This window comes from Pisolithus orientalis (genome assembly GCF_024613125.1).
Source record: "Pisolithus orientalis strain OTSU chromosome Unknown F5J12scaffold_1, whole genome shotgun sequence".
In the NCBI taxonomy this organism is placed as follows: Eukaryota; Fungi; Basidiomycota; class Agaricomycetes; order Boletales; family Pisolithaceae; genus Pisolithus; species Pisolithus orientalis.
The window spans coordinates 139,505-160,243 of record NW_026260782.1 but is presented as its reverse complement, the minus strand read 5'-3'; the positions used below and the strand labels follow the sequence as shown (position 1 = coordinate 160,243).

The following is a 20,739-nucleotide window of genomic DNA, read 5'->3' as shown; positions in this document are numbered from 1 at the left end:
TAAAGATATTAATATCTGCATTACTCTGTAGATAATCCCACCACACGTAACGAGTAGTCAACCGATGCAATTCAGTTAATTGGCAGTTTTACAACGCCTTTAAGGACCGCCAGCTCTGCGTTGATGATACTGCTTGTCGCAGCGCCGATAGACACGTTGTTCGCCAGCACGACAAATTTGATATCTAAGACGGGGCATTGACGTACACGGCCCACGGAAACACCAGCACCGTCTTGGTAATAGCGATCCAGACGAGGCTGGGGGCGATCTGGCTCCTCATGCACGAATATAGCATGTGCGGGAGCAGAAGGGCACCCCATGGACCGCGCTGCAGGGGTATATGCAACGAGTGCTTCGCGAACCTGCTGTGGGCTGGGAGGTGGTCTACGCGAGAAGCGAACTGAGACGGTCATGGTATGGCCGTCGATAACGGGGACGCGATTGCACGAAGCAGAAACGCGGAGGGGGTAGCGCGAGTGCATGTCGAATGCCTTTTGCCCATCTTCTTCGGAAATCCCTCCAAGAATCTTGAGCGTCTCCCATTCCATCTTTTCTTCTTCGCCACCGATGTAGGGAACAATGTTGTCGATGATGTCAAGGCTCGACACACCAGGGTAGCCAGCGCCAGATATGGCCTGCATGGTAGTGACGAAGCAAGCCTCAATAGGCCCAAATGATTTTTCGAGGGCGCGGAGGGGCACCACCAGGCCAGTGGTGGAACAATTGGCGTTGGTAAGAATGAAGCCCTTCTGGAGCGGGGGCTGATGCTGGGCTTGTTGCTGGGGGATCATGGAAAGGTGGAAATCATTAACAAGCGGTACGATAAGAGGGACTAAGGGGTCCCTCCGATAATTTTTGGCGTTGGAGAACACGGCCAGATCGGCGGCTCTGAACGCACCCTCTACACGCAGCGCAGGTAAATTAGCCCCTAAGTCTCTTATGGAGAGGAACGCCGTCTATCGGACAGCTCACCTATATCACCCGCCACATCAGCATCCAGCCCAGAGAAGACGATGGCACAGTCTTTGAAGTGCTCGGGTTTGCATTCTTGCACGATGATCTCTCGGACGTTGGAGGGTATCGGTGTGGTCTGTTTCCAGTTGGCTGCCTTGGCGTAAGGCTTTCCAGCTGATCTGGGAGATGCGCCGAGGGCGTGGATGATAAACCATGGATGATTGGAGAGTAGGGTGATAAAGCGCTGTCCGACGGTGCCCGTAGCACCAAGTATGCCGACTCTGACGAGTTTCTCGTCCAGTGCCTTGTGAAGATTCGACATGACGAGTGCTATATCGTGCTGCAAAAGCTCTCGAGATCTCTGCTGGTGGGACGCACGCCGTCCTCGAGGGGGCATCAAGCTTCTGATTAGCTTTCCGTTTTTGGACGCTCATGTCATGTCAGGGGGTGCGGCCGAAGCAATCCAACGCTCCAAATGCTTCGACAACTGCAGTCTACAAAGGACCGAAAAATTCGGAAAACATGCATGGGAAACCGCAGCTTTGCAGTCTTAACTCTCCTTGTCTCTGTGGGTGCTCATACACCAAGATAAGCATCTTACGGGTGATCGTGTGACCCATCTCTCTCCTAAAAGCGGCCGTACTACGCACGTAGTATACGCAAACGAGCATCTAGTGTTGGGACCAACGTAGCATAGCGACAGGTACAGTGGGCCACGAAGGCGGACGAGTGCCCGCGCAGTGATATCATCAGCTGTGGAAAAAATTTGAATTGAATTATGTTACTGGTTAGTTCCATTAGGGCTCGTGGGAAAGCAGCGTTGACCACGCCTTCGTCGGTGCAGACGCCCAGCACGGTTGCGCAAGCGTTGCTCACATCCCCAACGACATGGCATCCACTGCCGATCCTACAGCTCAGCTTTACTGTCTGCCTAATGTCCTTCACAACCAGTGCCTCACCTCTGTGAAATTCATTTCCGCGTGCTTCGCAGGGGCCGCGGCTGGAATCCTTGGGCTGCAGAATTGGCGAGGGTTTGCCTTGTTCGCGCTCTCGGTTCTCTCAGCGTCGTTTGTCATGTATGCTGTTAACTGCAAGGGAAAACCATCTCGATATTTGCCCGGGGGTATCGGCGAACTGGTAAACCCCGGCCAAGATAACATATTCACGTTTATCCTCGTGTGGACGTTGTTTTACGGTGCGTTTCAGACTTAACTTTCTTTTTTTTGCAACGAAAATAACCTGTTTGTGCAGGCATTGTGCATGGTACGCCGCTTTTTTATTGTTATCGTTTCCACTGGTGGATCTTGGGCGGTAATCTAACCGGTCTCCAAGTGTACGAATGACTCGTATTGGCAAGGCACGTGTGTTTCCGTCCGAGGTCACGCTATCACACACTTAGGGTTGCAGGAATGAGTGGAGTAAAGCCGGGACATTGTCATGTTATCTTGGTCGGAACTCCTGTACGTAGATCGATCGCGCCAATCTCCCCCGACTCGCTGAATCCACGTACTTACCCATGAAGATTACGCATGTTTGCCCCTCGGAAACCTAGTAGCCCAAATAATCTTTTAATCATCTCATTTCTCTCACACAATGGATTCAATTTTCAGGATCGGATTGCAGCCATTTCAGCTGGCCGTCCGGGATGGCGCCAGGTGTCGGCCTTGACTTGGGCCATACCATCGGAACGAAACACTCTGAAAAGAGCAATCCGCCCACGGTCCACGTGGCTTGTTTTCAGTAATCACAGAACCCACGTGGCGCCATGGGTGTTAATCTTATGTTCCCCCGATTCCCGATCCGGCTTGTCCTTGTTCGTGAAAAGGTAAGTAGCCTGGATTCAATCCTGACGCCGTAACCTGCTTTCCCCCCTCTCTTTCCCTCGCCTGCTCCAGCATGTCCCACACTTACGTGCTCCTTCAGTTTGGGTCTGATCCCTTCTCGTTCCGCTTCGAGGATTTGGAGGGCAGACCAGCCTTCACTGTGTAAGCTCGAGTTGTTCCTAACATGCTTGTCGCTGACCATGGTGATGTTGTTCCAGGGAACAGGTTCGTTACGAGGTTGGCCGATGTGTGCGATGCAAATGAGTAATGAACGCTTCCAGGTTTACCAAAATCCTAGTGTTGTGAAGGTGACTCGTGAAGCCGAGTGGAGTCAGCAACATCCAGACATCATGGGACCCACCTCCGCCTTCCTCTACTTCGGTCCAGCCAACACCCGTGGGTATATGGTGTATGGTAATGGCGAACAAATCAGCATGGCGACTCATCTCCGTCAAAAAAAGGAAGGTAGTCCGTACGTTATCGTCCATGGTGGATAGTGTTGAACTATTCAATGACTGACAAGGACGCAGTTCTCGGTATTTCAGCACGCGAACAGGGAAAGAACTCAAGTGGAAGGTTTCACCCCAAAAAATGGAGGTGCGCCTACCCCTTCTCTCCGATGCGCTTCGATTGCTTAACCCGTTACAGTGCGTGGACGGCCGTTCTACTGTCGCAGTCTGGGAGTTGAGCCAGCCAGAAGACGTATTCTCTGCACGCCTTCTTCTCAAACACTCCGCACTCAGCTATGTTACGGAACTTCTTACAACTCTGATTCTCAATCGCATGGGGCTGGCATTAAATTGGGATGCGTAGTTTCAGTGATAACCAGCCAATCCCACTTCTCATCATCAGCTCTGTTCTTTCACATGCTTATCCACATCCACCCGGCTGTATTATAGATGGCTTTGCGTTTTCCCCCCACGAAATATTTCCTGTATTCATTAATACACCGTCGGACGCATACGATACAGAGTTATTATGCCACCTGCTCATTGTCCCCTCCATCTTATTTCCCGCTGCCACTATTCTTCGCTTCGTAGCCAATCCAGCATCTCTGTTAATCGCGACCACTCGGGTTCATCTTCAAAATCCTTCGAACGGCCAATGAATATCCTCAAAATACTCCGTCCTTGGTGCTTCCAATCGAAGCCTTCCACTCGGGGCCCGAAATTGGCTAGGATATCTTCGATTTCACCAACCTCGTCGACGGCCTCACGCCACTTCTCAACATCAGTCTCTCCCCTTTCGAACGTTCCCGCAGGGCCCCACCGGTATGCATTAAGATGGGCGTTCAGGGCATCTTCCCACCGCAACTGCCAAGTAAGAAGGCGTGCGTAAGTGCGGAAAATCCGAGAAGAAGATACGCGTGGAAGAATGGTCCTCTCGAAAAGATCCACGACTCTCCTGAGCAAGCCGCAACCTTCATTTGGAACAGCATCCGGCACCGTCCCTTGCTTGTCTCCTGCCGTTGGTCGGTCAGGGTCACCATCCTGTCTTGTCACGGCATCGACGAGACGCTCAAGGACCTCATCATCCACGCACTCCGCACCCACTTTGTCAGCACGCTCCTCGACAATCCTGGTCAGAGCACGACACGCTTCAGACAGCTCGTCAACGTCTACAGCGACGATCATGTAATTAGACCACATTCGCCAGTTATCATAACTGTGCTTCAGGCCCCGCTTGAGCGCACGGAATGCCAACATCTTGTTTGAAAATGTCACGGCTTTGTCGGATCGGTCGCCGTCCTTGACATTACAACTTGAGTATAACCATTCTAGTCGCCAAACGGTGTCAATCTTACCTTGTCAATCCCCCTGTCGTATGGAGATTTTTTCGCGGCATCCAATCGGAGATACATTGTCGCCAAGTTATTCCAACTTTCCGCGTCTTCGTCATCAATGGCGACGCAGCGACTGAAAGAGTCTCGCCCCCCCTCCCAATCTTCCAGTCGCATGTAAGCACACCCGAGTACGAACCACGAGCGAGCTATCAGGGGATTGATTGCAACTGCACGCCGGAGGCATGTCACCGCATCCGCGAACTTCCCGCGAGAAAAGTAGTAACCGCCTAACGAACGCATTGCACGGCCAGACGTCTCCATGGACAACTTCCAGGCATGTTCGTAATGTTCTATGGCGTTATCGGGTTCCAGATCTCCGAGTAAACACCAAAGCTTGGCTTCCCTGGCGATATCCATGGATTCCCTCCGGCTCGCAGACAGGTCCTTGGCTTTAGCGATAACGCTTTCAGCTTCTTCTTTGCGCCCCTCGAGGAGATCGCGCACGATGGCGAGAGCTTTGTCGTTCCTTTCCATCGATTGCCAACACTTCACCACTTCTTCCCACATTTCCAGTCGCTCAAATATTTCGAGCGCAGACTTGATCACCCCGATGGACAGGAAACGTAGTGCTAGTTCACGTTCCATCTCCCACTTGCTAGGCAGCGGTATCGAGTGGAAGTATAACAGCCGTTCAGGCAGCTCAGAATCAGCGGTGGGCATCTGGTCTACCAGCGCCTGTAGCTGCAAGGTGGATCGTTCCGCAGTCCTCGTCCTCGATGCTTCGAGACGAGAACGTAGCAGAAGCGCCATAGTATGAATAGACCAGTTTTGAGGATGTGAGATGACGCGGGCGACATAAGGTGACATCTGTTCTGATGTCAGACCGTGTGAAGGTGATGTGTTGCGCACGTTCAGGCAGAGGGATAATAGGATACATTGATCCAGTGGGTGGAGAGGTGGCTGTGATGCCGGGTCCAGATGATCGAGTGCCGCCTTCCCTGTTGCAGTGGCTGTCGAAGTAAATTCTGTTTGCTCCAGGAGGGTGTCGTCATTTAATGGAAGGGTTTCTGGGAGCCTGACTTGACGGCTGGTAGTAACGCCATTGGTAGAGCTGACCTGATTGGCGGGTTTTTTTTTGTCGGGGGAATTATCATTATTACGGCTTTCAGCCAGAAGCACGAGCTGGCTCAAATCATTTTGCTGGAACTTTGTTCGCTTTCCTAAGGCTCCCGTAAGCTCGTACTGGAGCCCAGTCGCACGAGCTGCCCGGACAAAGAGTTCCGCTGCTGCCTTGTCGTGAGAAAAGATGTGTTCAAGCAACCCTTGTTCTAGCAATAGTTGACCTGCGAGGTCAGGGTCGGAGTTGGTCGTTTCCACTAAGGGCGCAAGAGAACCCAAAACTTCGGCTGGCAATGGAACGGGGTCGTCAAGAAGACGTTCATGAATGATGGCCGCCCGCAGCTGCCACCATGGCGTGTATTTGCAATGGACGTAAGGGAATCCAAGAATGACTTGCGCAAGCCGAAAGAGGACCGGGAACTGAGCGAGATGGTATGCAGGTTCTCCGCCGTACGCTAGTTCGGCGATGGCTTTTACACACAGAGTCTCCTCGGATATGGGCGGCGGATGATGTGAGGGGAACGAGATGATATCCGAAAGCTTGAATTCTAAGTTCGGACCCGTCCAGTTAACCTGCACGAACGTGTGCAAGCAGGCAACTGCCAATAGGAGCTGGACGAGCTCCCGCTCCTGTTCGTCATCCACGGACTGCAACTTCCACAAGAACAATTCTGCATACGACTGCTGGTCGACAGACACCTCCTGTGTGTTCTTGATCTGGAACAGCTCCTTGGCATATTTTGAAGTCAACACAGTTCGGAAGTCGCCATCAACAGTTGCCTTGGCTAATTGTAAGACGGGGTGGGTCTCTGGACCAAGTTGGGAGTTCCACCTCCCGGAAAGCAAGGATTTTTCGACAGTCTCCACGGGAAGGACCATTCCTAAGACGCAGTTGATCCCTTTTGAGAATTGCAGGGATGCAAAGGAGGCCAAATGGTGTCACTGATATGATCATGGGTCCTAGTAAGGCTTGACAGAAATCGTCATCGGCTGTGCCCGGCGGCTATCTTATCTTGCGTATCAAGCCACACACAACGATCGGACTCTCACACTAGTGGGATGTAAACTACATGTACAATCATAACGCAACCTCGGAAAGCATCGAGAATCTAAACTTTTCGGTAAGCGTCACTCCAGCGCCCACGGAAACCAGCTCGGCGATGAATCTCAGAGTTTTGATTGAGACGCTCCCATTTTAATCTGCGTTCCAGACGCGATGAGACGATGATGTGTGACATCCCATAACTGCAGCCATTTGGATAGAATTGAATCAATGATGCATTAGGGAATGAGATTACGACTTACGTCTATCCGAGAGCTCGCGGTGCGCCCTCCTACTGTGATGGTTGTTGTGATCAATTTGAGTTTGTCACCTCTACATACACGTCAGCCTAAGTTCAGCGCGGCGGATAGGGGAACAAAATAGCATACGTACAAACTGGCGGGTGCATGGAATATTATGTCGATGTGTTGAGAAACACCAGGAAGTCCTTCGCCCCCTTGGGCACGCGATAATGCCATTATCGGTAGTGTCGAGCAGCTGTGCAATGTTGAACATGTTACAAATGACGGGATGGGACAAAGCGCACATATCCACGAGGTAAGTGATGCATGCTCCATGTATGTTTCCAGCTAGGTTAAGCATATCTATAGGGGAGATTCACATATGGTACAGTTAGGGAATGCAGAATTATCATTGTGTACTACTCCGCACCTTCCTTCACAGTCGTCTCCAGAATGATCCTGGCTTCTTGTCTTTTTGGTTCATCGATTTTGGGAAGGATCGATACCTCGACCAGTTTCAGCGACTTTGCTGTACGTGTACCGAATCTTCCTTCCCAGCAGAATCGGTTAAGCCACAGAACTACATGCTCTAGCTACATATGAGTTACAATAGGATGTACGAGGTGAAACGGCACCAAACCTTTCGTGGCGAGAGAAGCATTGCCTGTTACGTCGTCGATCGTGACAGGCGGTATTGACTCAAGGTGTTTTGAGTCGTCCATATGTCCAGGAAACGGGGGTACGTCGTGTCGAGCTGAGTGCTAGCGCCCAGTGTCAACGTTCGTTCAACGGTGGCGGGTGGTCGACTGATAGGCGCTCGTTGGCGTGAGACTCGGGTACGACAACATGCAACCTCATCAGTCCAGCGCAGCAGCGGTCTCAGACAGGCTTCCGACAGGGAAAGCACCCAGATCAAGTTACTAAGATCCTGTGGCGATGGCTAACATTTGTAAGTCCAAACATATGCACGCAGGCCGATAGTATGTCCACCCTATCACGACCTTATGATCTCAGGCAATGAATGGCCCACGTGTTCAAACCCTGATTACAGACACTAGCACTTCTAGCGTTGGACCTCTCCGTTTCACGGAACCAGCATCTTCACATACTCTTTGGGTGGACCCTCTCCCGGCCCGCAAAGCCGATATCACTGCCCCTCGTTCATATATATCACGCAACCCGGGGATACATCTTCATGGTAACGAACTTCCTAAACACTCTGGCTTTATTACTCAAGCGACCCGACCGGTTGACCCGGTCATCGGAGCGGAACAGCAGATGCAAATTATATCACCACGTAGAACGTTCCTCACAGCTATGTTCCTGGAAAGCAGTGGCTACATACTTGAGACGCAGCATGCTGCATATACTTGATGAATCAGACTGCGATCAGATCGCGGTCAGAGTCCGCCACATCAAGCCAGCCAGATCGTGGAACCAAAAGGCAATAATCCATCATGATCCATTGGGAATCGCGGGAGTGGCGCCATTGAAATAACTCCTCGGAACAGATGAAACGCCGCGTGCGTAAATCTGGTTTGTGTATACCTTACAATTGGCGAATATTGGCAGTGCTCACTAACCGGCAAAGGCACCACTTACCAGCTCGTCGAATATTATTGCTGGTACCTTTTTATCGGCCAATGTCGAGCCAGGATGGATCTTAACAACCTAGATGACAACCATGCACATCAGAATGTGATGCAAGCAAGAAAAGAAAAATCCTACAGAACGGCCCATTAATTGTTTGTACGATCCATCAGGTTGAAGCAGTGCCGATTGCTGTACCAGCCCTACAGTAAAACTTCGCAACACAGGGTCCTCGCTGTCTTTTTTCGAAGCTCGCCAATCCAAACCAACTCTTCCACACGTCACCCGCAGTTGATCCCGGATTTTCAGTGCTTCCGTAAATGTTCGCTCGTTCAAGAAGTGTTGCTTGCACCACTCCTTTCGCGAGCTTTTGTTCTCTGTTTCGGCCATCTCCTGATACGCACGAAGCGTATTGAGGATGGTCAAGTGGTCCCCGCTCGGATGGCGGAATTTGCTACGCGCGCTTGCAATTGCATCACGTTGGTCGGATATATCGAGGAATAATTTTGAGGACGAGGAAATCATGGAAACAATGTCAATGACTTCAGAGGTGCATTCATGAGTACTTGAAGCCAGGATAATTCGTGCCAAGTAGGGTTCCACTGGGAAAGACGCCATTTGTTTGCCCAAGGACGTTAATTCTTTCGAGTTGTCCAATGCACCCAGTATCCAAAGCGTTTTCAGGGCAGCTATGACTGTAATGCATCTCAACCGTTGGTCCCATACTACGAGTGCAGAAGAACACACCGGAATTAATATCAGGCGGGTCCATGAATTCAACCGTTTCCAAGTCTTGGCCAAGACATTTCAATTCTAGAACGCTCTGCGTTAGGCTACACCGCCGAATCTCGGGTTCCGAAGCAGCTGCTAGATTATTGAACGCTTCCTCGGTATACAAGCGAAAACAGAACCCGGGACCCTATGTGGCATCAGAAATCCATTCCGGAGAAGACATTAAACGACGCACTTCCCGGCCAGCACGGCCAGCGCGCTGCATGGCTGATGCTTTTGTGATATCCCGAGTCAATAAAGTATCGAAACCTACGGACGCAGTTAGTACATAGCCACGGAAAAAGAGAGAGAAAAAGGCTTTTACCACCACCGGTATCTTTTGATAGATATCTCTTCTCTTTAGATTTTCCGGTATCGATTACATACTTTATGCCAGGTATCGTTATAGATGTTTCAGCAATATTGGTGGCCAATATACACTTTCTCGTTTGGGGAGGGGTAGCAGAAAATATTCGTGCTTGTTGGGACGGCGGTAGGGATGCATACATGGGAGATATGAGTACCTGTGCATACATGGTCAGGCTAAACTTGCAAGTCCTTGCCGAACACTTGCGCTCGGTCCTCGGAAACGTGGGTTTGCGAACATACATTCGTCGAACTCACAGGGAGTCTCTTGGCATGCATTTTGATGGATTTCTCGAGGCTTTCGATGTCTTCCTGGCCTGGAAGATAACATCAGCCACCGGGGAAATAGTGGTAAACATTCCGCGGACAGCCTACCTGGTAGAAAGATGAGCACATCCCCTGGCGGTTGGTCGAGGTGGATTTGAAAGAACGTCCGCAAGGCGGAGTCGACATAATCCGTCTGGTTCACGGCCGTGTAAAATATTTTGACAGGGTGTTGACGTCCTTTCACGTACAAAATTCGGGCGCTGGAAAATGATTTAAGATCGAACCTCGGATGCAAGCAAAGACCAACTTGTGGTAAAACCTGCTGAATTTCTCGGCATCCAGCGTAGCGCTCATGACGATGATCTTGAGAGGATTTATGCCGGAAGACATGCATTTACCCTTTCCCTTCACATCGGTAGCTTGTTTTCTCTTTACCTGTATCGACTTCAGGTTTGCGATTAAAAAGTCCGTTCGGAGGGTCCTTTCGTGTGCCTCGTCGAGCACGATGACACTATACCGGGACAACAATGGGTCCGACAGGAGCTCGCGTACGAGCATACCATCACTGACATATTTTATTTTGGTGTCTGCGCCACAGATCTCGTCGAACCTGACGGAGTATCCCACCAGACTACCCAATTTGACACCACGCTCTGCGGCGACGCGTGCAGCAAGGGATGTGGCGGCCACACGACGGGGTTGAGTTACCGCGATCATGCCTTTCCCAGCCAATCCTGCCTCTAGGAGATATTGTGGAACTTCTGTGCTTTGAACATGTGGTGAGTGGGTGAAGGGGCAGGTGCAGGTGAATCCGCGGGTTACACGGGATATACGTACGGGTAGTTTTTCCTGACCCCGTTTCACCGAGGAGTATAGTAACATCGTTTTCGCGAATTTCTCGTATTAGGGCGTCACGCCCTATCAGCGAGTAAATTTGAGGGAGGAATGCACGTCTGTAGGACGTTGGAAGCATACTCACCCTTCGCTATTGGGAGTTGTTCACGCTGTTTCTGGAGGGGGGTAGAGGGGCTAGAGCTGATAGAATGAGACCTCTTAGGACCCTCATCATCATCGAAGTGTATTCGTCGTTTCTTGCGTGGGGCGGGTAGTGACATATTAGGATGATGCACTACAGTTCAGGAAATTTTTGTTAGACCCTATGAGTTAGAGATCGTGTTGGGGTGGGTCGTTAGCACTGTTGTGATTGTCAGCGATTCACAGGAAGAGTAGATATGAATCTTAGAAAGCAAGCAAAGAAGGGCAACGATGCGGACATGTGGTGTACACTGGGTGTTCACATCGGCAAAGACTCGTATTGGCAGAAGTCATTGGGCATCAGGACATTTCCGGAAAGGGAAAGTCTTTCCCACTTCACTATAGCACTCGATCGAGTGCAGTTCTTCAATCAAGCGGTCCTTCAACCCTTTCGTTTAGACTCCAGCAAGGGATTCAGTCTAACAGGTGCCGCTTAAGTGACAGTGGATCAGCGACCTATCTCCTCATGTTGTGCCCACGAAGTGACCCACCGCTCATTTGGTGGAGCTCCAAAAAATAACGCGAACGCAGCCGAGTTTCTGCCCAACGGTACTCAGACATCTGTGAGGGTGTTTGTTCACGCTCTTGTTCACGCAGCCATGCTCTGCTGGGAAAGAGAGGGGGGTATGCATGGGTCTATATATGTCATCTTGAAACGAGACACAGGCTCGTTACGAATGTAGCAAATATGATCAGAACCATAGGACTCTGGAAGCCTAATGAGCTCTCAAAGTCTTGTCTCCTTGTACTATGTGGGTGTCAGGACGGTCGTTGTCGGACTGAATTAGCCTCGCTGACAATACGATCCACCTCGTCCATTTGTCCCGACTGGGGGACCCGATGGATCGCACGCGCCTTGGGCCGTTTGGATCTCGTCGACGGGGTCAGCTAATCGCGCACTGCATTTAATCCCCCCCGTTCTTGGTTGCAAATCGCGCCCGACAATCATCCCGCTTTAAAAGCCAGTAAACTACCTGCACAAGACCACCTGCTATAAATTTCGCAATTACGGACGAGTTTATTTGTGCTTTATTCGTCAGTCCCCTATAAGCAACTTTTGTGTGGTAGTAAGCCCGGTTGGGCACCTTCCTTCTGGTACACAAGCAGCAAGTCAAGTTATGTTATGCGATTTACAAGCGACTTCTTGCAGCTTTACCAGCAACTAATATCGTTCCTGGGGCAGAAAACCATTTTGTGCTACCCCATCTTACCATTTCCTGTTCAGCTAACATCCTTCTTTCCTTTATTCACTCTACGAGCCAGGACTTGATTGCGGCTGCAAGGACTGTACCGAATAACCTGTTAATGACTCTTTCAAGCACAGTTACACTATCTGGTGCGGTTCAACAGGAACACCTTGATTGACCTGTCTGCGGTAAGGTCAGCTCAGAAAGGTCTGATATTATCTCCCCTCACCTTGAATGACCACCCTGATGCCCCTTGGCGCTCATGATCCAAAAAAATCTTTCGACGTATGGCAGCCGATGCGCAGGAACCTTATTTGCTTCGTGACAATAGTTCTTCAGAGGTTGCGTCAGTAGCAAAAGCTGGATGGCGTCCAGCGCATCAGTACCTAGGGTACTACCAAAGGTATAGTCAAAAAATCCAGTCCCAGTGCGAGAAATTGCCATGTCTGCCGCGATGAGCGCAACAACGAGACTACAACCGAGGACACGCCCAGAGGTTGACTTGAGGTCTAAGACGATAATGGCCGGTGCAAGGCATTGGGAAATGATAAATAGTACACCCATCGGCTGACACGACCGACTTGTATGGGGGAAATGATGAAGAATGCTCCACACCAGAGGTGTGCTTTACAGCTGTCCAAGCGTATAGTCACACACCAAACACTTTAGAACCCTTGCATCTGCCACTCAGTTGTATCCTGAGCCATTCGCTTGGGTCACTTGCTGTTGGCATCGCGTGCAAAAGGGGGAGGCTTTGCCACCGGGGACCTTTCTTGCTACGGAGGAGACGACGTTCAGGGTTTGCTAACGGCACGTACGCATTAATTATTTGTTCACCGCTTAGTTGGGAAGGTTGGGCAGTGTCGATATTGGCATACCGTAACTCGAAGCGGGGGATGGGGTAGTAAAAGGGGCTGATAATCAGGAGGTGATTGTGAACGCCAAAAGCAAGGCCACAGGAACGAACGTATGCCAGCTCACAATCTCCTATGGTGTAGGAATAGTGAAAGGGGCTGGATTGTGAACAAATCGGGCGCGTGTTGGTTCCTATGTACGTTTTGTACACGAAGCCAACACCGGGTGACCTTGCGTTGCAAGCAAGGTGATAATATGTACCACCTTGTATATTTTCCCCCACACTGTGTAAGAGACCTAAAAGGTACTTTTGTCAGACAGCATTGGGATGATAAGTAGTGACCTATACTTGCCTCAAAAATTCCATTCCTCAAGTGACCACTACGACAAGGCTTGCAACGTCGGAGTGTCACAGAGAGGTAAGATCATACGTTCCGTAAATTCACGGTTCAAACTGACGACAGGAGAATTCGCGTACGGGTATAGTAAATCCAGGCAGCCTTCTATCTAGGCAGTCGATATAGTAGCCAGGTATGCTTTTAGCTTATCCAATGCACGATATCTATGCGATATGATGTTCTTTTCCTCCTTTGACATTTCCGCGTAACTTGCTAGGCGTGGGTGGGATAGTCGGCTGAGAAGAACGGAGACTCACGTTTTGTCAAATCCGACAGGCTGGAAAACAGCATCCCAACCGAAGACAGGGGGGCCTCTCGCGGGCACGATTGTGCCATCGGTGCGCCCTTCAAAGAGGAGAGGTTCAGAGCCAGGACCCGCGCTATAAGCGAAAGTGCACAGTGCGTAAGCTTCCTTAGTCTCGAAACCGACCAAAAGCTTATTCAAGCCTTGCGTAGAATATTGTCACTGTCGAAGACTATAGGAGATCATGTAGAACAAACCTTCGTGACCAAGGTTTTTCATAAAGTGTTTTATGTATGGCCCAGGTAACCCGTTCAGTGCCTTGTAGCAAAGTGCCGTGTCTTCTGTGATGCATGCACGTCCAAGCTACCGGAGAAGTGATGATCATTGGTCGGTAACCACTGCTGTAGACACGACCTACCAACTCAGCAGCCCGCCGGCATTTTGCGATAGCTATTTCTTGTGTAGTGCCTTGTAGCTCGGGAACTGGCCAAAGAGCGATGCATTAGATCGATGTCAGTGTCATTAAATAGAGTCGTCAACTTACTATCGAGATCCGCTGAATCTATCTCTACCGGAACACCTTGCGAGAGAATATATTTCGTCTCTAACAGTTTATTTGGGTTTCCAGTAACGAAGGCTGCACGCTGTGGTTAGAAGCAGTACATTGAAAGATTGGAAGAAGATTTTACTCAATCTTTTGATGCACATGGGGATCTCTAGGCTGAGTGATGTGATTTGTAGAAGGTTTGCCAACTGGACAAGTTATGATTGAACCGGTTCGGGATGCAGACGAACCAGTTTTAGCTAATGCATCATGGCTGGCACGTTCTCTTGCTGCATGCCGGCTTGGTCCTTTACTAGCGCTGGAGGTCGCTTAAGTACAACTTTAACCTCGACGGACAGCTTCTTGGAGGTTCTCCAAGCTATTCTGAAACTACTCTTGCAGGGCCTTTCGACTGTCCATTGGCAAGTTCAAATTTGCGCCTCCTGGCACTCACGAGGCAGTGACGGACAACGTTTCAACTTTCTTCACTTGCGACCTTCGCAAGCACGCACAACGGGATTACAACCATGCCTGAATATGTCTATGCGCTTCACGACTTTCATCCAGAGAATGAGGACGAGATAGCTTTCCGAGTTGGAGAACCCATTGAGATCGTAGAGAAGGACGACCAGTATAATGACGGCTGGTGGCAGGTAAGCTGACTTCTATTGCTGTCATTAGCCTCAAGATGCTGCACGTGGGCCCTTTCCCGCAGCCCAAGCGTGCAGTGTGTTATGCCCCGCTATCTTCTGGGGAAGACATGATGCAACAATTCGACTGATCTATTACTCTCTTAGGGTCGGAACCTAGAGGGTAAAATTGGTCTCTTTCCGGGAAGTTACACGACCCCGGCAGAGCCAATTTCCACTCAGTCTAGCTCCTTACGGCCATTGCCAGAGGAGTCAGAATCGACGACATTAACCGGAGGCGAACTAGAACCCAAGATAGGTGTTGCTGTGGGAGGTGCGAGCTCGGCCGAGGGGGAGGTGATGAAAGCCACAATGACCGATGTCCAAAAAGCAATCGAGCAGCTCGGGAATAACGACAACGACCGCGACGGTGCTAGAAGCTTCAGCTTTGCAAGTAGTCGAGATGGGGATACCGATGACGGGCAGACGGACGGGGAAATAGGAGTCGCGAACGGCGGCAATGGCTGGCATCGCAATGCGCGAGACAAGTTGGCGCAGGAAGCGCGCAAGGTTGTTGAAGAGAAAGCAGCGGCTGAGGCGGCCTTGCGATTGGCTCCCCCAATCGACGTTGAGCTGAGCGACGAGAGCGAAGGCGAAGATGACGATGGTGCTTTACAACACTTGCAGAACATGCACTTTACGCATGATCATCCTCATATCCCTGAAGAAGATGAAGAAGAATTCTCGCGCCGCAGTCTTCAGAGAGATCGCAAACGCAATGATTCCACGGACACATCCTCTGCCATTCTTCCTCCAGAAGACGTCCCAATACCAAAGAGAGATTCCACAAGCCTCAGGAAATCTTTGGAGAAAGCGGCGGTCTGTGTTTCAAGTTCACTACCTCGTTCTTCTCGCTCGCCACCACCCGATAGGCAACGTTCCCCTCCACTGCTGCCCACTCCAACCTCCGCCAATGTGCCGGGTACCCAAGCACCGCGACCGCCATCAGCAAATCTAGTGCCGTTACCTGCCAGTCCTACACCAAGCGCTCAAGTGACGTGTACCTCTAATTCGGCACGCGATGGACGCGAGGTACTTAGTGGACTTCCTTCCCCCACCCTAACCGCTGGTAGTAGCCATCGAAACTCCGCTCAGCCTTCGAAGCATAATTCAGCGCTATCCATCAAATCTGCAACGACCACATCGCAGTCACAACCGCAGGACATGGAGAATGAGAACAAATCAGCTTCTCCGTCCGAATGGAGTGTTGAGGATGTCGTCGACTGGCTCAAATCTAAGGGTTTTGGTCAGGATGTATGCGACAAGTTCATCGGTAAGCAGCTAAATTATTTTAAGGCACGCATGGGTATTGATCTCGCTTTGACAACTTAGAGCAAGAGATCACTGGGGATGTCCTGCTTGAGCTCGATATCAACCTCCTCAAGACTGAAATTGGTATTGTCGCCTTTGGCAAGCGTATGCGTATCGCCAATGCCATAGCCGAGCTCCACCGCTCCCCAGCTGCCCCCATACCCGAGAACCAAGTTGCATCGTCGACACCGTCCCTCCCCCATTCGCAGTTGGCGTCACCTGTTCCCCCGGCGTATTCATACCCACATTCCCGTACGGCGTCTATAACGAATTCGTTGAACAGTCCATCGTTCGCCGCAAGCATGGTAAACGCCCAAGCAGCGATACCACCAAGCTCTGTCTTGCTGGGCGTGGGGTCTCCCGGAAGTCCAAACCCAGATATCGTGGCCAGTCCAATCATTCCCAACCGGATGTCGAGTCTTTCTGGTACAGGTGCCAGCCTGAGCAATACCTCTCCGAGAATATCGGTGAGGGGGTCCGTCGACGGCAATGGTATCGCCGCAGGCACTGAGAAGGCTACGCTACTCGGGACCACTGGGTTGGGCCTGAATGTTCCACGTTCTGGGCAGTTGTCGCTGTCTCCCAGTGACCCTTCCCTTAACAAACATGATGAAGAAACTGTCGTAGGGTCTGGCGCACTTACTGATGAAGATGAACGTGGTGCTCTGAGCGACGTCAGTGTTTCTTTCTCTACTTGGTCAAGTGATTTAATGGAATATCTTCTAGGGCGAGGCTGCTCGTTCTTCCTCACGACAATATCGTCGCTTGTTTGGACGTTCGACCGAATCGTCTGCGTCTGCGAAGGACAAAAGATCTTCGACTAACTCCAAGGACGGTGCATCATCCGGTACTGCATCGCCGAGACCGATGCGAGCATCTTCGGACGAAGCATCTGTTGTCAGTCGTCCAAGCCGTGCCAAACGCAACGTGGATGTGGCCAATAAGGGAACGGAACGGTTGAGTCTGTTCGGAGCCACATTTCCAGCCTCGCTGGGAAAGTCTCGGAAGCCCCCGCCGAGGATCACTTCGTATGTCTTTTTCGTTCGATGTCTCAATTAGAGGCGTGGGCTCACTGTTGTCGCTCCACTAAAGGACAATACTGGACGACAACGGATCGATGGAAAAGGGAGATAAACCCTCCTCGCTGGGCCTTTCGCGACTATACAGGAAATCCTCTGGTCGTCCCTCCACATCAGATGGCAGGTTAGGCGGTGATGACCCCTTCAGGAAGGGCAAGTTCTCGCCTGACAAGACAAGGTTTCCTAGCCCCACCGGGGAAACCCAGCCAGAAAAAGACCGTGGATCGAAAGATTCGGCGACGTTCGTTAAGCGATCTCGCACCCTTTCTACCGCAGGGGCGACGAAGCCAGGCGCACGTGCTGCCACTACTCTTACACCCGGCAAGAGTGTCATCGAGCAGATTGGCGAAGCTGATCACGCTGGATGGATGCGGAAGAAGGGTGATCACTATAACTCCTGGAAACTGCGGTACTTCATCATTAAAGGGCCACATTTATATATCTTGCGGACTAGTAGTAAGACGGTAAGGCTTTTAGTCTGTTTCTGGGTGTTTCGGGTATTCAAACACCACCCAGGAGACAAAGATCAAGGGTTACATCAATGTCTCTGGCTACAAGGTCGTGGCGGATGAGAACGTTGATCCTGGACGTTATGGTTTCCGGATCATCCATGAAGCAGACAAGACGCACTCCTTCAGTTCAGACGAACAGATGGTTGTGCGTGAGTGGATGAAGGCTATCATGAAAGCCACCATTGGTAGAGATTATACGAGTTCGTGTCTACTTTTTTTCGGTACCTGCGGGAGATGCTGACTGCCTGCACAGAGCCTGTGGTATCCTCGGTGAATATCCCTACCATACCGTTGACAGTCGCACAAGCCATGAACCCTGCGCCAAGACCCCCGTCGCCAACAGCACGGGACGCCATACAGAAGGCATTGAGGCGTGAAAACCCCAACCAGCTCTCGACACGAGATGCCCGCGTGCTCATGAGACTGCCCTCGGAAGACAATCCCCAAGTCGAGGATTCCCAAGAAAAGGAGAAGTCGAGATTAGATCAAATCGTCTCCGCCATCAACGACACCAGTGAATCTAACTCGAGCTTATCGACTCCTAGAGGATCCACACTAGCGCCACCCCGGCCGTTGAGAGAAGTTCGCCGGGCAAGCGTTCAGGTCAACGATGGTGTTGGTTTTTTTTTTTCGGTGCAATTCTATACATGCTGACGTTCTAGTAGTCCGCCATTGACAATAGCTTGATCCCATGGGCCAATTCGCATTTGCCGCAACCACTCCAAGTAGTAGATCCTACTGGGCCGTTGTTCGGTGGCCTTGCTATCCTCCGACTAGCTGAATCCGTGGTAGGAAAATCGACATCACCACCCATTGCTGACTCAGCATTCCCGTCCGGACCTAGTGACGACAAATTGGAGGGCCTTTTCCGCCTTTTTGATTTCCTTCTTGACAACGATGTGAAAGTGGGGAATGTGAGCATAAATGATGTTCGGCAGGGCAAGAGAGACAAAGTGGTGCAGCTCTTGAAAGCATTGAAGGCCTGGGAAGATAGACGTAAGGATATCCTACGCTCGATGGGCCAAGGGTCAGCTCAGGGTGGTACGTTCATGACCCTGCGGAGATGATGATCGATAAAGAAAGAGAACGACGATCCACACATGACATTTTACCCTGAGGTTATTTGGACTCAGAACAGCATTCCCTTCGTTCCCTCTTATATCACCCCTGAACAGATATAGTCACTCCTTTGCATTGAACTGGTATTTCGTTCTTTAATTTGGATACCCTGGATTTGGAGATCCGTATTTATTCCAGGTGCTTAGGTTAAGTTAAATGGCTAGCGAATGCGCATTTGAAAACAAGAAAACCACAAGGTTCTATGAGGACGAGACAATCTATAGCTTGGCAGACGACTTCAGGGCTGAGCCTGGCATCTTGGTATGGACTCCAGAAGCAATGAGCCGGTGGTTTGTAGCATCCCAAATCTTCGGATAACATGAGAAACTGGAAGAAAACCACACGAGAAGGAAGATGATATACCTCACAACGCGAGGTTAGTACTCTACTCCCGCAGCTTAGCGTTGTGGACACGATGCGGAGTCGGTCACCCCTAAAGAAAGGAAAGGATGGATAATGTGTGCGCACCGGAAGATTGATAGGGAGTTGGACGTACACCATAGCTGGGGCATGGTACAACACGTTCAGGGATTTAGATACCCCGAATTCAGCGTGCCCTGTGGTTACCAGGCTAAGAAGTGCCATCGGCATCGTCGAACAGCTGGACAAATGTTAGCCACAGGCATTGACTACCAGTGTCCGATCGACATGCTTGTCTATCAACAACGCAGAACAACCGCCGTGCAGAGCTCCGTTTCCGTTAATCATATCTGTGACACGCATATATAGAGAACGTCAACTTGAAGGAGCTTGGGAAATCAGCGGTATTCTTACCCTCTTCCACTGTAATTTCGTATACGATACGACCTTCAAGTTTTCCTGGCTCCTCCGCCTTCTTCAGCACTGACATCTCTTTCCAAAGAGTTCGAGAGGCTATCTCCGGCTCAAAACCCTTGACTCCCTCTGCATTGACCTTCTTTATTTGCTCACAAAGAACATCGAAGAATGCTTGCTTGACCTCTGTGGACACGTTACCACCGATGAGGGAGACGTCGACATATTCTCTCGTGTCCATTTTTCAACCCTGAGAACACCAGTACCACCGAATCGGTGATCGAGGTCGAACGGGGCGCACGAACAGACGAAATATCTACTATAGCTTCAGCGAGAATCGACCGGCGTCATTACGCCGCAAATTGCCTAGGACCGAAGGTACACCAAATTGATCGATTTGTGCGTTATGTAAGACACTGTTCCGAGTACCGCTTTGACCACCAGTGCAAAATTCAGTCAGCTATAGTGGGGGTATGACAACTTGTGCATAGACTACATGATCCCCATCAACAGCAATGTGCTCGTCGCTTACAAGTTGAGCCTGCTCAGGTAAAGTCAAAGTCTTCAGTTGTCGGTGCCCAGTTTTACTGAGCAATCAATGTGAGAGGCGTATCACGGCTTGCATTCGAAGCCAGATTGGGGTTACCACAACCTGAACCTGTCAAATAACATTTCCAGAAGCGAAAATTAGCCTCCCTTTCCTAATAGTTCGCCCATTTCTGAGCAGATTCTATACCAGTAGAACCGCGGGATCTATAATGAAAGAGCAGTTACATTCATGAGGTTGCGACTCGATGATATCCTTGCCTTTCCTATAATATCCACCTCCAATGCTTGTTGTTCATTTTCATCCAATGTTACTTGGGGTTTCGCCTCGAGCACCCTTGTCTCTATTCGCGTCACTGTTATCTCCCGCTCTCGGGAGCCTTGATGCGCAGCGCCGCACTGAGCATGACCACGCTTACGCCGCCTGGGTCCACTCGGACACGCAGCGACGTCAAGACTTCCTAGCTGGAAAGCTCCCACCTAATCCCG

At 50.6% G+C, this 20,739-nt stretch overlaps 9 protein-coding genes across 9 annotated transcripts; 3 read left to right on the top strand and 6 right to left on the bottom strand.

Annotated features, from left to right (window-relative positions):
* Window positions 1-71: 71 nt before the first annotated feature.
* On the bottom strand, window positions 72-1,276 carry F5J12DRAFT_901809 (aspartate-semialdehyde dehydrogenase; the record flags this gene model as incomplete). Its single annotated transcript, XM_051748217.1, has 2 exons — window positions 72-901; window positions 973-1,276. 2 exons carry the CDS (start codon window positions 1,274-1,276, stop codon window positions 72-74), a joined length of 1,134 nt encoding a protein of 377 aa, XP_051605321.1.
* Window positions 1,277-1,707: 431 nt separating this feature from the next.
* On the top strand, window positions 1,708-2,215 carry F5J12DRAFT_789589 (uncharacterized protein). Its single transcript, XM_051743786.1, has one exon. The coding sequence runs from the start codon at window positions 1,843-1,845 to the stop codon at window positions 2,164-2,166; it is 324 nt and encodes a 107-aa protein (XP_051605320.1). The 5' UTR covers window positions 1,708-1,842; the 3' UTR covers window positions 2,167-2,215.
* A 635-nt stretch (window positions 2,216-2,850) lies between these two features.
* Window positions 2,851-3,590, top strand: F5J12DRAFT_711529 (uncharacterized protein; the record flags this gene model as incomplete). Its single annotated transcript, XM_051740712.1, has 4 exons — window positions 2,851-2,939; window positions 3,043-3,249; window positions 3,308-3,374; window positions 3,426-3,590. The coding sequence occupies 4 exons, from the start codon at window positions 2,851-2,853 to the stop codon at window positions 3,588-3,590; spliced, it is 528 nt and encodes a 175-aa protein (XP_051605319.1).
* A 209-nt stretch (window positions 3,591-3,799) lies between these two features.
* F5J12DRAFT_778504 (uncharacterized protein) lies at window positions 3,800-7,685 on the bottom strand (the record flags this gene model as incomplete). The annotated part of the gene is made up of 7 exons (XM_051742317.1): window positions 3,800-4,525; window positions 4,582-6,560; window positions 6,985-7,016; window positions 7,115-7,219; window positions 7,269-7,326; window positions 7,394-7,552; window positions 7,604-7,685. 7 exons carry the CDS (start codon window positions 7,683-7,685, stop codon window positions 3,800-3,802), a joined length of 3,141 nt encoding a protein of 1,046 aa, XP_051605318.1.
* A 733-nt stretch (window positions 7,686-8,418) lies between these two features.
* F5J12DRAFT_710221 (P-loop containing nucleoside triphosphate hydrolase protein) lies at window positions 8,419-10,930 on the bottom strand (the record flags this gene model as incomplete). The annotated part of the gene is made up of 10 exons (XM_051740633.1): window positions 8,419-8,511; window positions 8,566-8,634; window positions 8,692-9,248; window positions 9,301-9,472; window positions 9,521-9,594; window positions 9,650-9,848; window positions 9,934-10,007; window positions 10,066-10,217; window positions 10,265-10,718; window positions 10,795-10,930. 10 exons carry the CDS (start codon window positions 10,928-10,930, stop codon window positions 8,419-8,421), a joined length of 1,980 nt encoding a protein of 659 aa, XP_051605317.1.
* A 1,339-nt stretch (window positions 10,931-12,269) lies between these two features.
* On the bottom strand, window positions 12,270-13,071 carry F5J12DRAFT_1940 (uncharacterized protein). Its single transcript, XM_051738346.1, has 2 exons — window positions 12,409-13,071; window positions 12,270-12,362 (listed from the first exon to the last, which is right to left on the bottom strand). The coding sequence occupies exons 1-2, from the start codon at window positions 12,741-12,743 to the stop codon at window positions 12,317-12,319; spliced, it is 381 nt and encodes a 126-aa protein (XP_051605316.1). The 5' UTR covers window positions 12,744-13,071; the 3' UTR covers window positions 12,270-12,316.
* On the bottom strand, window positions 13,072-14,432 carry F5J12DRAFT_1939 (inosine triphosphate pyrophosphatase-like protein). The gene is made up of 8 exons (XM_051738345.1): window positions 14,366-14,432; window positions 14,221-14,313; window positions 14,095-14,159; window positions 13,934-14,039; window positions 13,690-13,879; window positions 13,513-13,641; window positions 13,388-13,426; window positions 13,072-13,331 (listed from the first exon to the last, which is right to left on the bottom strand). Exons 1-6 carry the CDS (start codon window positions 14,382-14,384, stop codon window positions 13,542-13,544), a joined length of 573 nt encoding a protein of 190 aa, XP_051605315.1. The 5' UTR covers window positions 14,385-14,432; the 3' UTR covers window positions 13,072-13,331; window positions 13,388-13,426; window positions 13,513-13,541.
* Window positions 14,433-14,514: 82 nt separating this feature from the next.
* F5J12DRAFT_789556 (uncharacterized protein) lies at window positions 14,515-19,363 on the top strand. The gene is made up of 8 exons (XM_051743785.1): window positions 14,515-14,873; window positions 15,018-16,182; window positions 16,242-16,894; window positions 16,947-17,248; window positions 17,313-17,763; window positions 17,816-18,011; window positions 18,065-18,426; window positions 18,477-19,363. Exons 1-8 carry the CDS (start codon window positions 14,748-14,750, stop codon window positions 18,876-18,878), a joined length of 3,657 nt encoding a protein of 1,218 aa, XP_051605314.1. The 5' UTR covers window positions 14,515-14,747; the 3' UTR covers window positions 18,879-19,363.
* F5J12DRAFT_1843 (uncharacterized protein) lies at window positions 18,807-20,099 on the bottom strand. The gene is made up of 4 exons (XM_051738284.1): window positions 19,705-20,099; window positions 19,583-19,640; window positions 19,294-19,531; window positions 18,807-19,238 (listed from the first exon to the last, which is right to left on the bottom strand). Exons 1-4 carry the CDS (start codon window positions 19,943-19,945, stop codon window positions 19,149-19,151), a joined length of 627 nt encoding a protein of 208 aa, XP_051605313.1. The 5' UTR covers window positions 19,946-20,099; the 3' UTR covers window positions 18,807-19,148.
* Between the last annotated feature and the right edge of the window lie 640 nt (window positions 20,100-20,739).

Excerpts from the sequence above, each read along its gene's own strand:
- F5J12DRAFT_1939 (XM_051738345.1), bottom strand. Across the intron at positions 14,160-14,220 it reads AGATTCAGCGGATCTCGATA|TTCCCGAGCTACAAGGCACT; the intron begins GTAAGTTGACGA and ends CTCTTTGGCCAG. Across the intron at positions 14,040-14,094 it reads GCCGGCGGGCTGCTGAGTTG|CTTGGACGTGCATGCATCAC; the intron begins GTAGGTCGTGTC and ends CTTCTCCGGTAG.
- F5J12DRAFT_789589 (XM_051743786.1), top strand. The coding sequence starts at position 1,843 with ATGGCATCCACTGCCGATCCTACAGCTCAGCTTTACTGTCTGCCTAAT.
- F5J12DRAFT_789556 (XM_051743785.1), top strand. The coding sequence starts at position 14,748 with ATGCCTGAATATGTCTATGCGCTTCACGACTTTCATCCAGAGAATGAG. Across the intron at positions 17,764-17,815 it reads TGCGGACTAGTAGTAAGACG|GAGACAAAGATCAAGGGTTA; the intron begins GTAAGGCTTTTA and ends AACACCACCCAG. Across the intron at positions 18,427-18,476 it reads GCGTTCAGGTCAACGATGGT|TCCGCCATTGACAATAGCTT; the intron begins GTTGGTTTTTTT and ends ACGTTCTAGTAG.
- F5J12DRAFT_1940 (XM_051738346.1), bottom strand. The coding sequence starts at position 12,743 with ATGGGTGTACTATTTATCATTTCCCAATGCCTTGCACCGGCCATTATC. Across the intron at positions 12,363-12,408 it reads CATCAGGGTGGTCATTCAAG|ACAGGTCAATCAAGGTGTTC; the intron begins GTGAGGGGAGAT and ends ACCTTACCGCAG.
- F5J12DRAFT_1843 (XM_051738284.1), bottom strand. The coding sequence starts at position 19,945 with ATGGACACGAGAGAATATGTCGACGTCTCCCTCATCGGTGGTAACGTG. Across the intron at positions 19,641-19,704 it reads CGAAATTACAGTGGAAGAGG|ATATGATTAACGGAAACGGA; the intron begins GTAAGAATACCG and ends TGCGTGTCACAG. Across the intron at positions 19,532-19,582 it reads TCTGCGTTGTTGATAGACAA|CTGTTCGACGATGCCGATGG; the intron begins GCATGTCGATCG and ends ACATTTGTCCAG.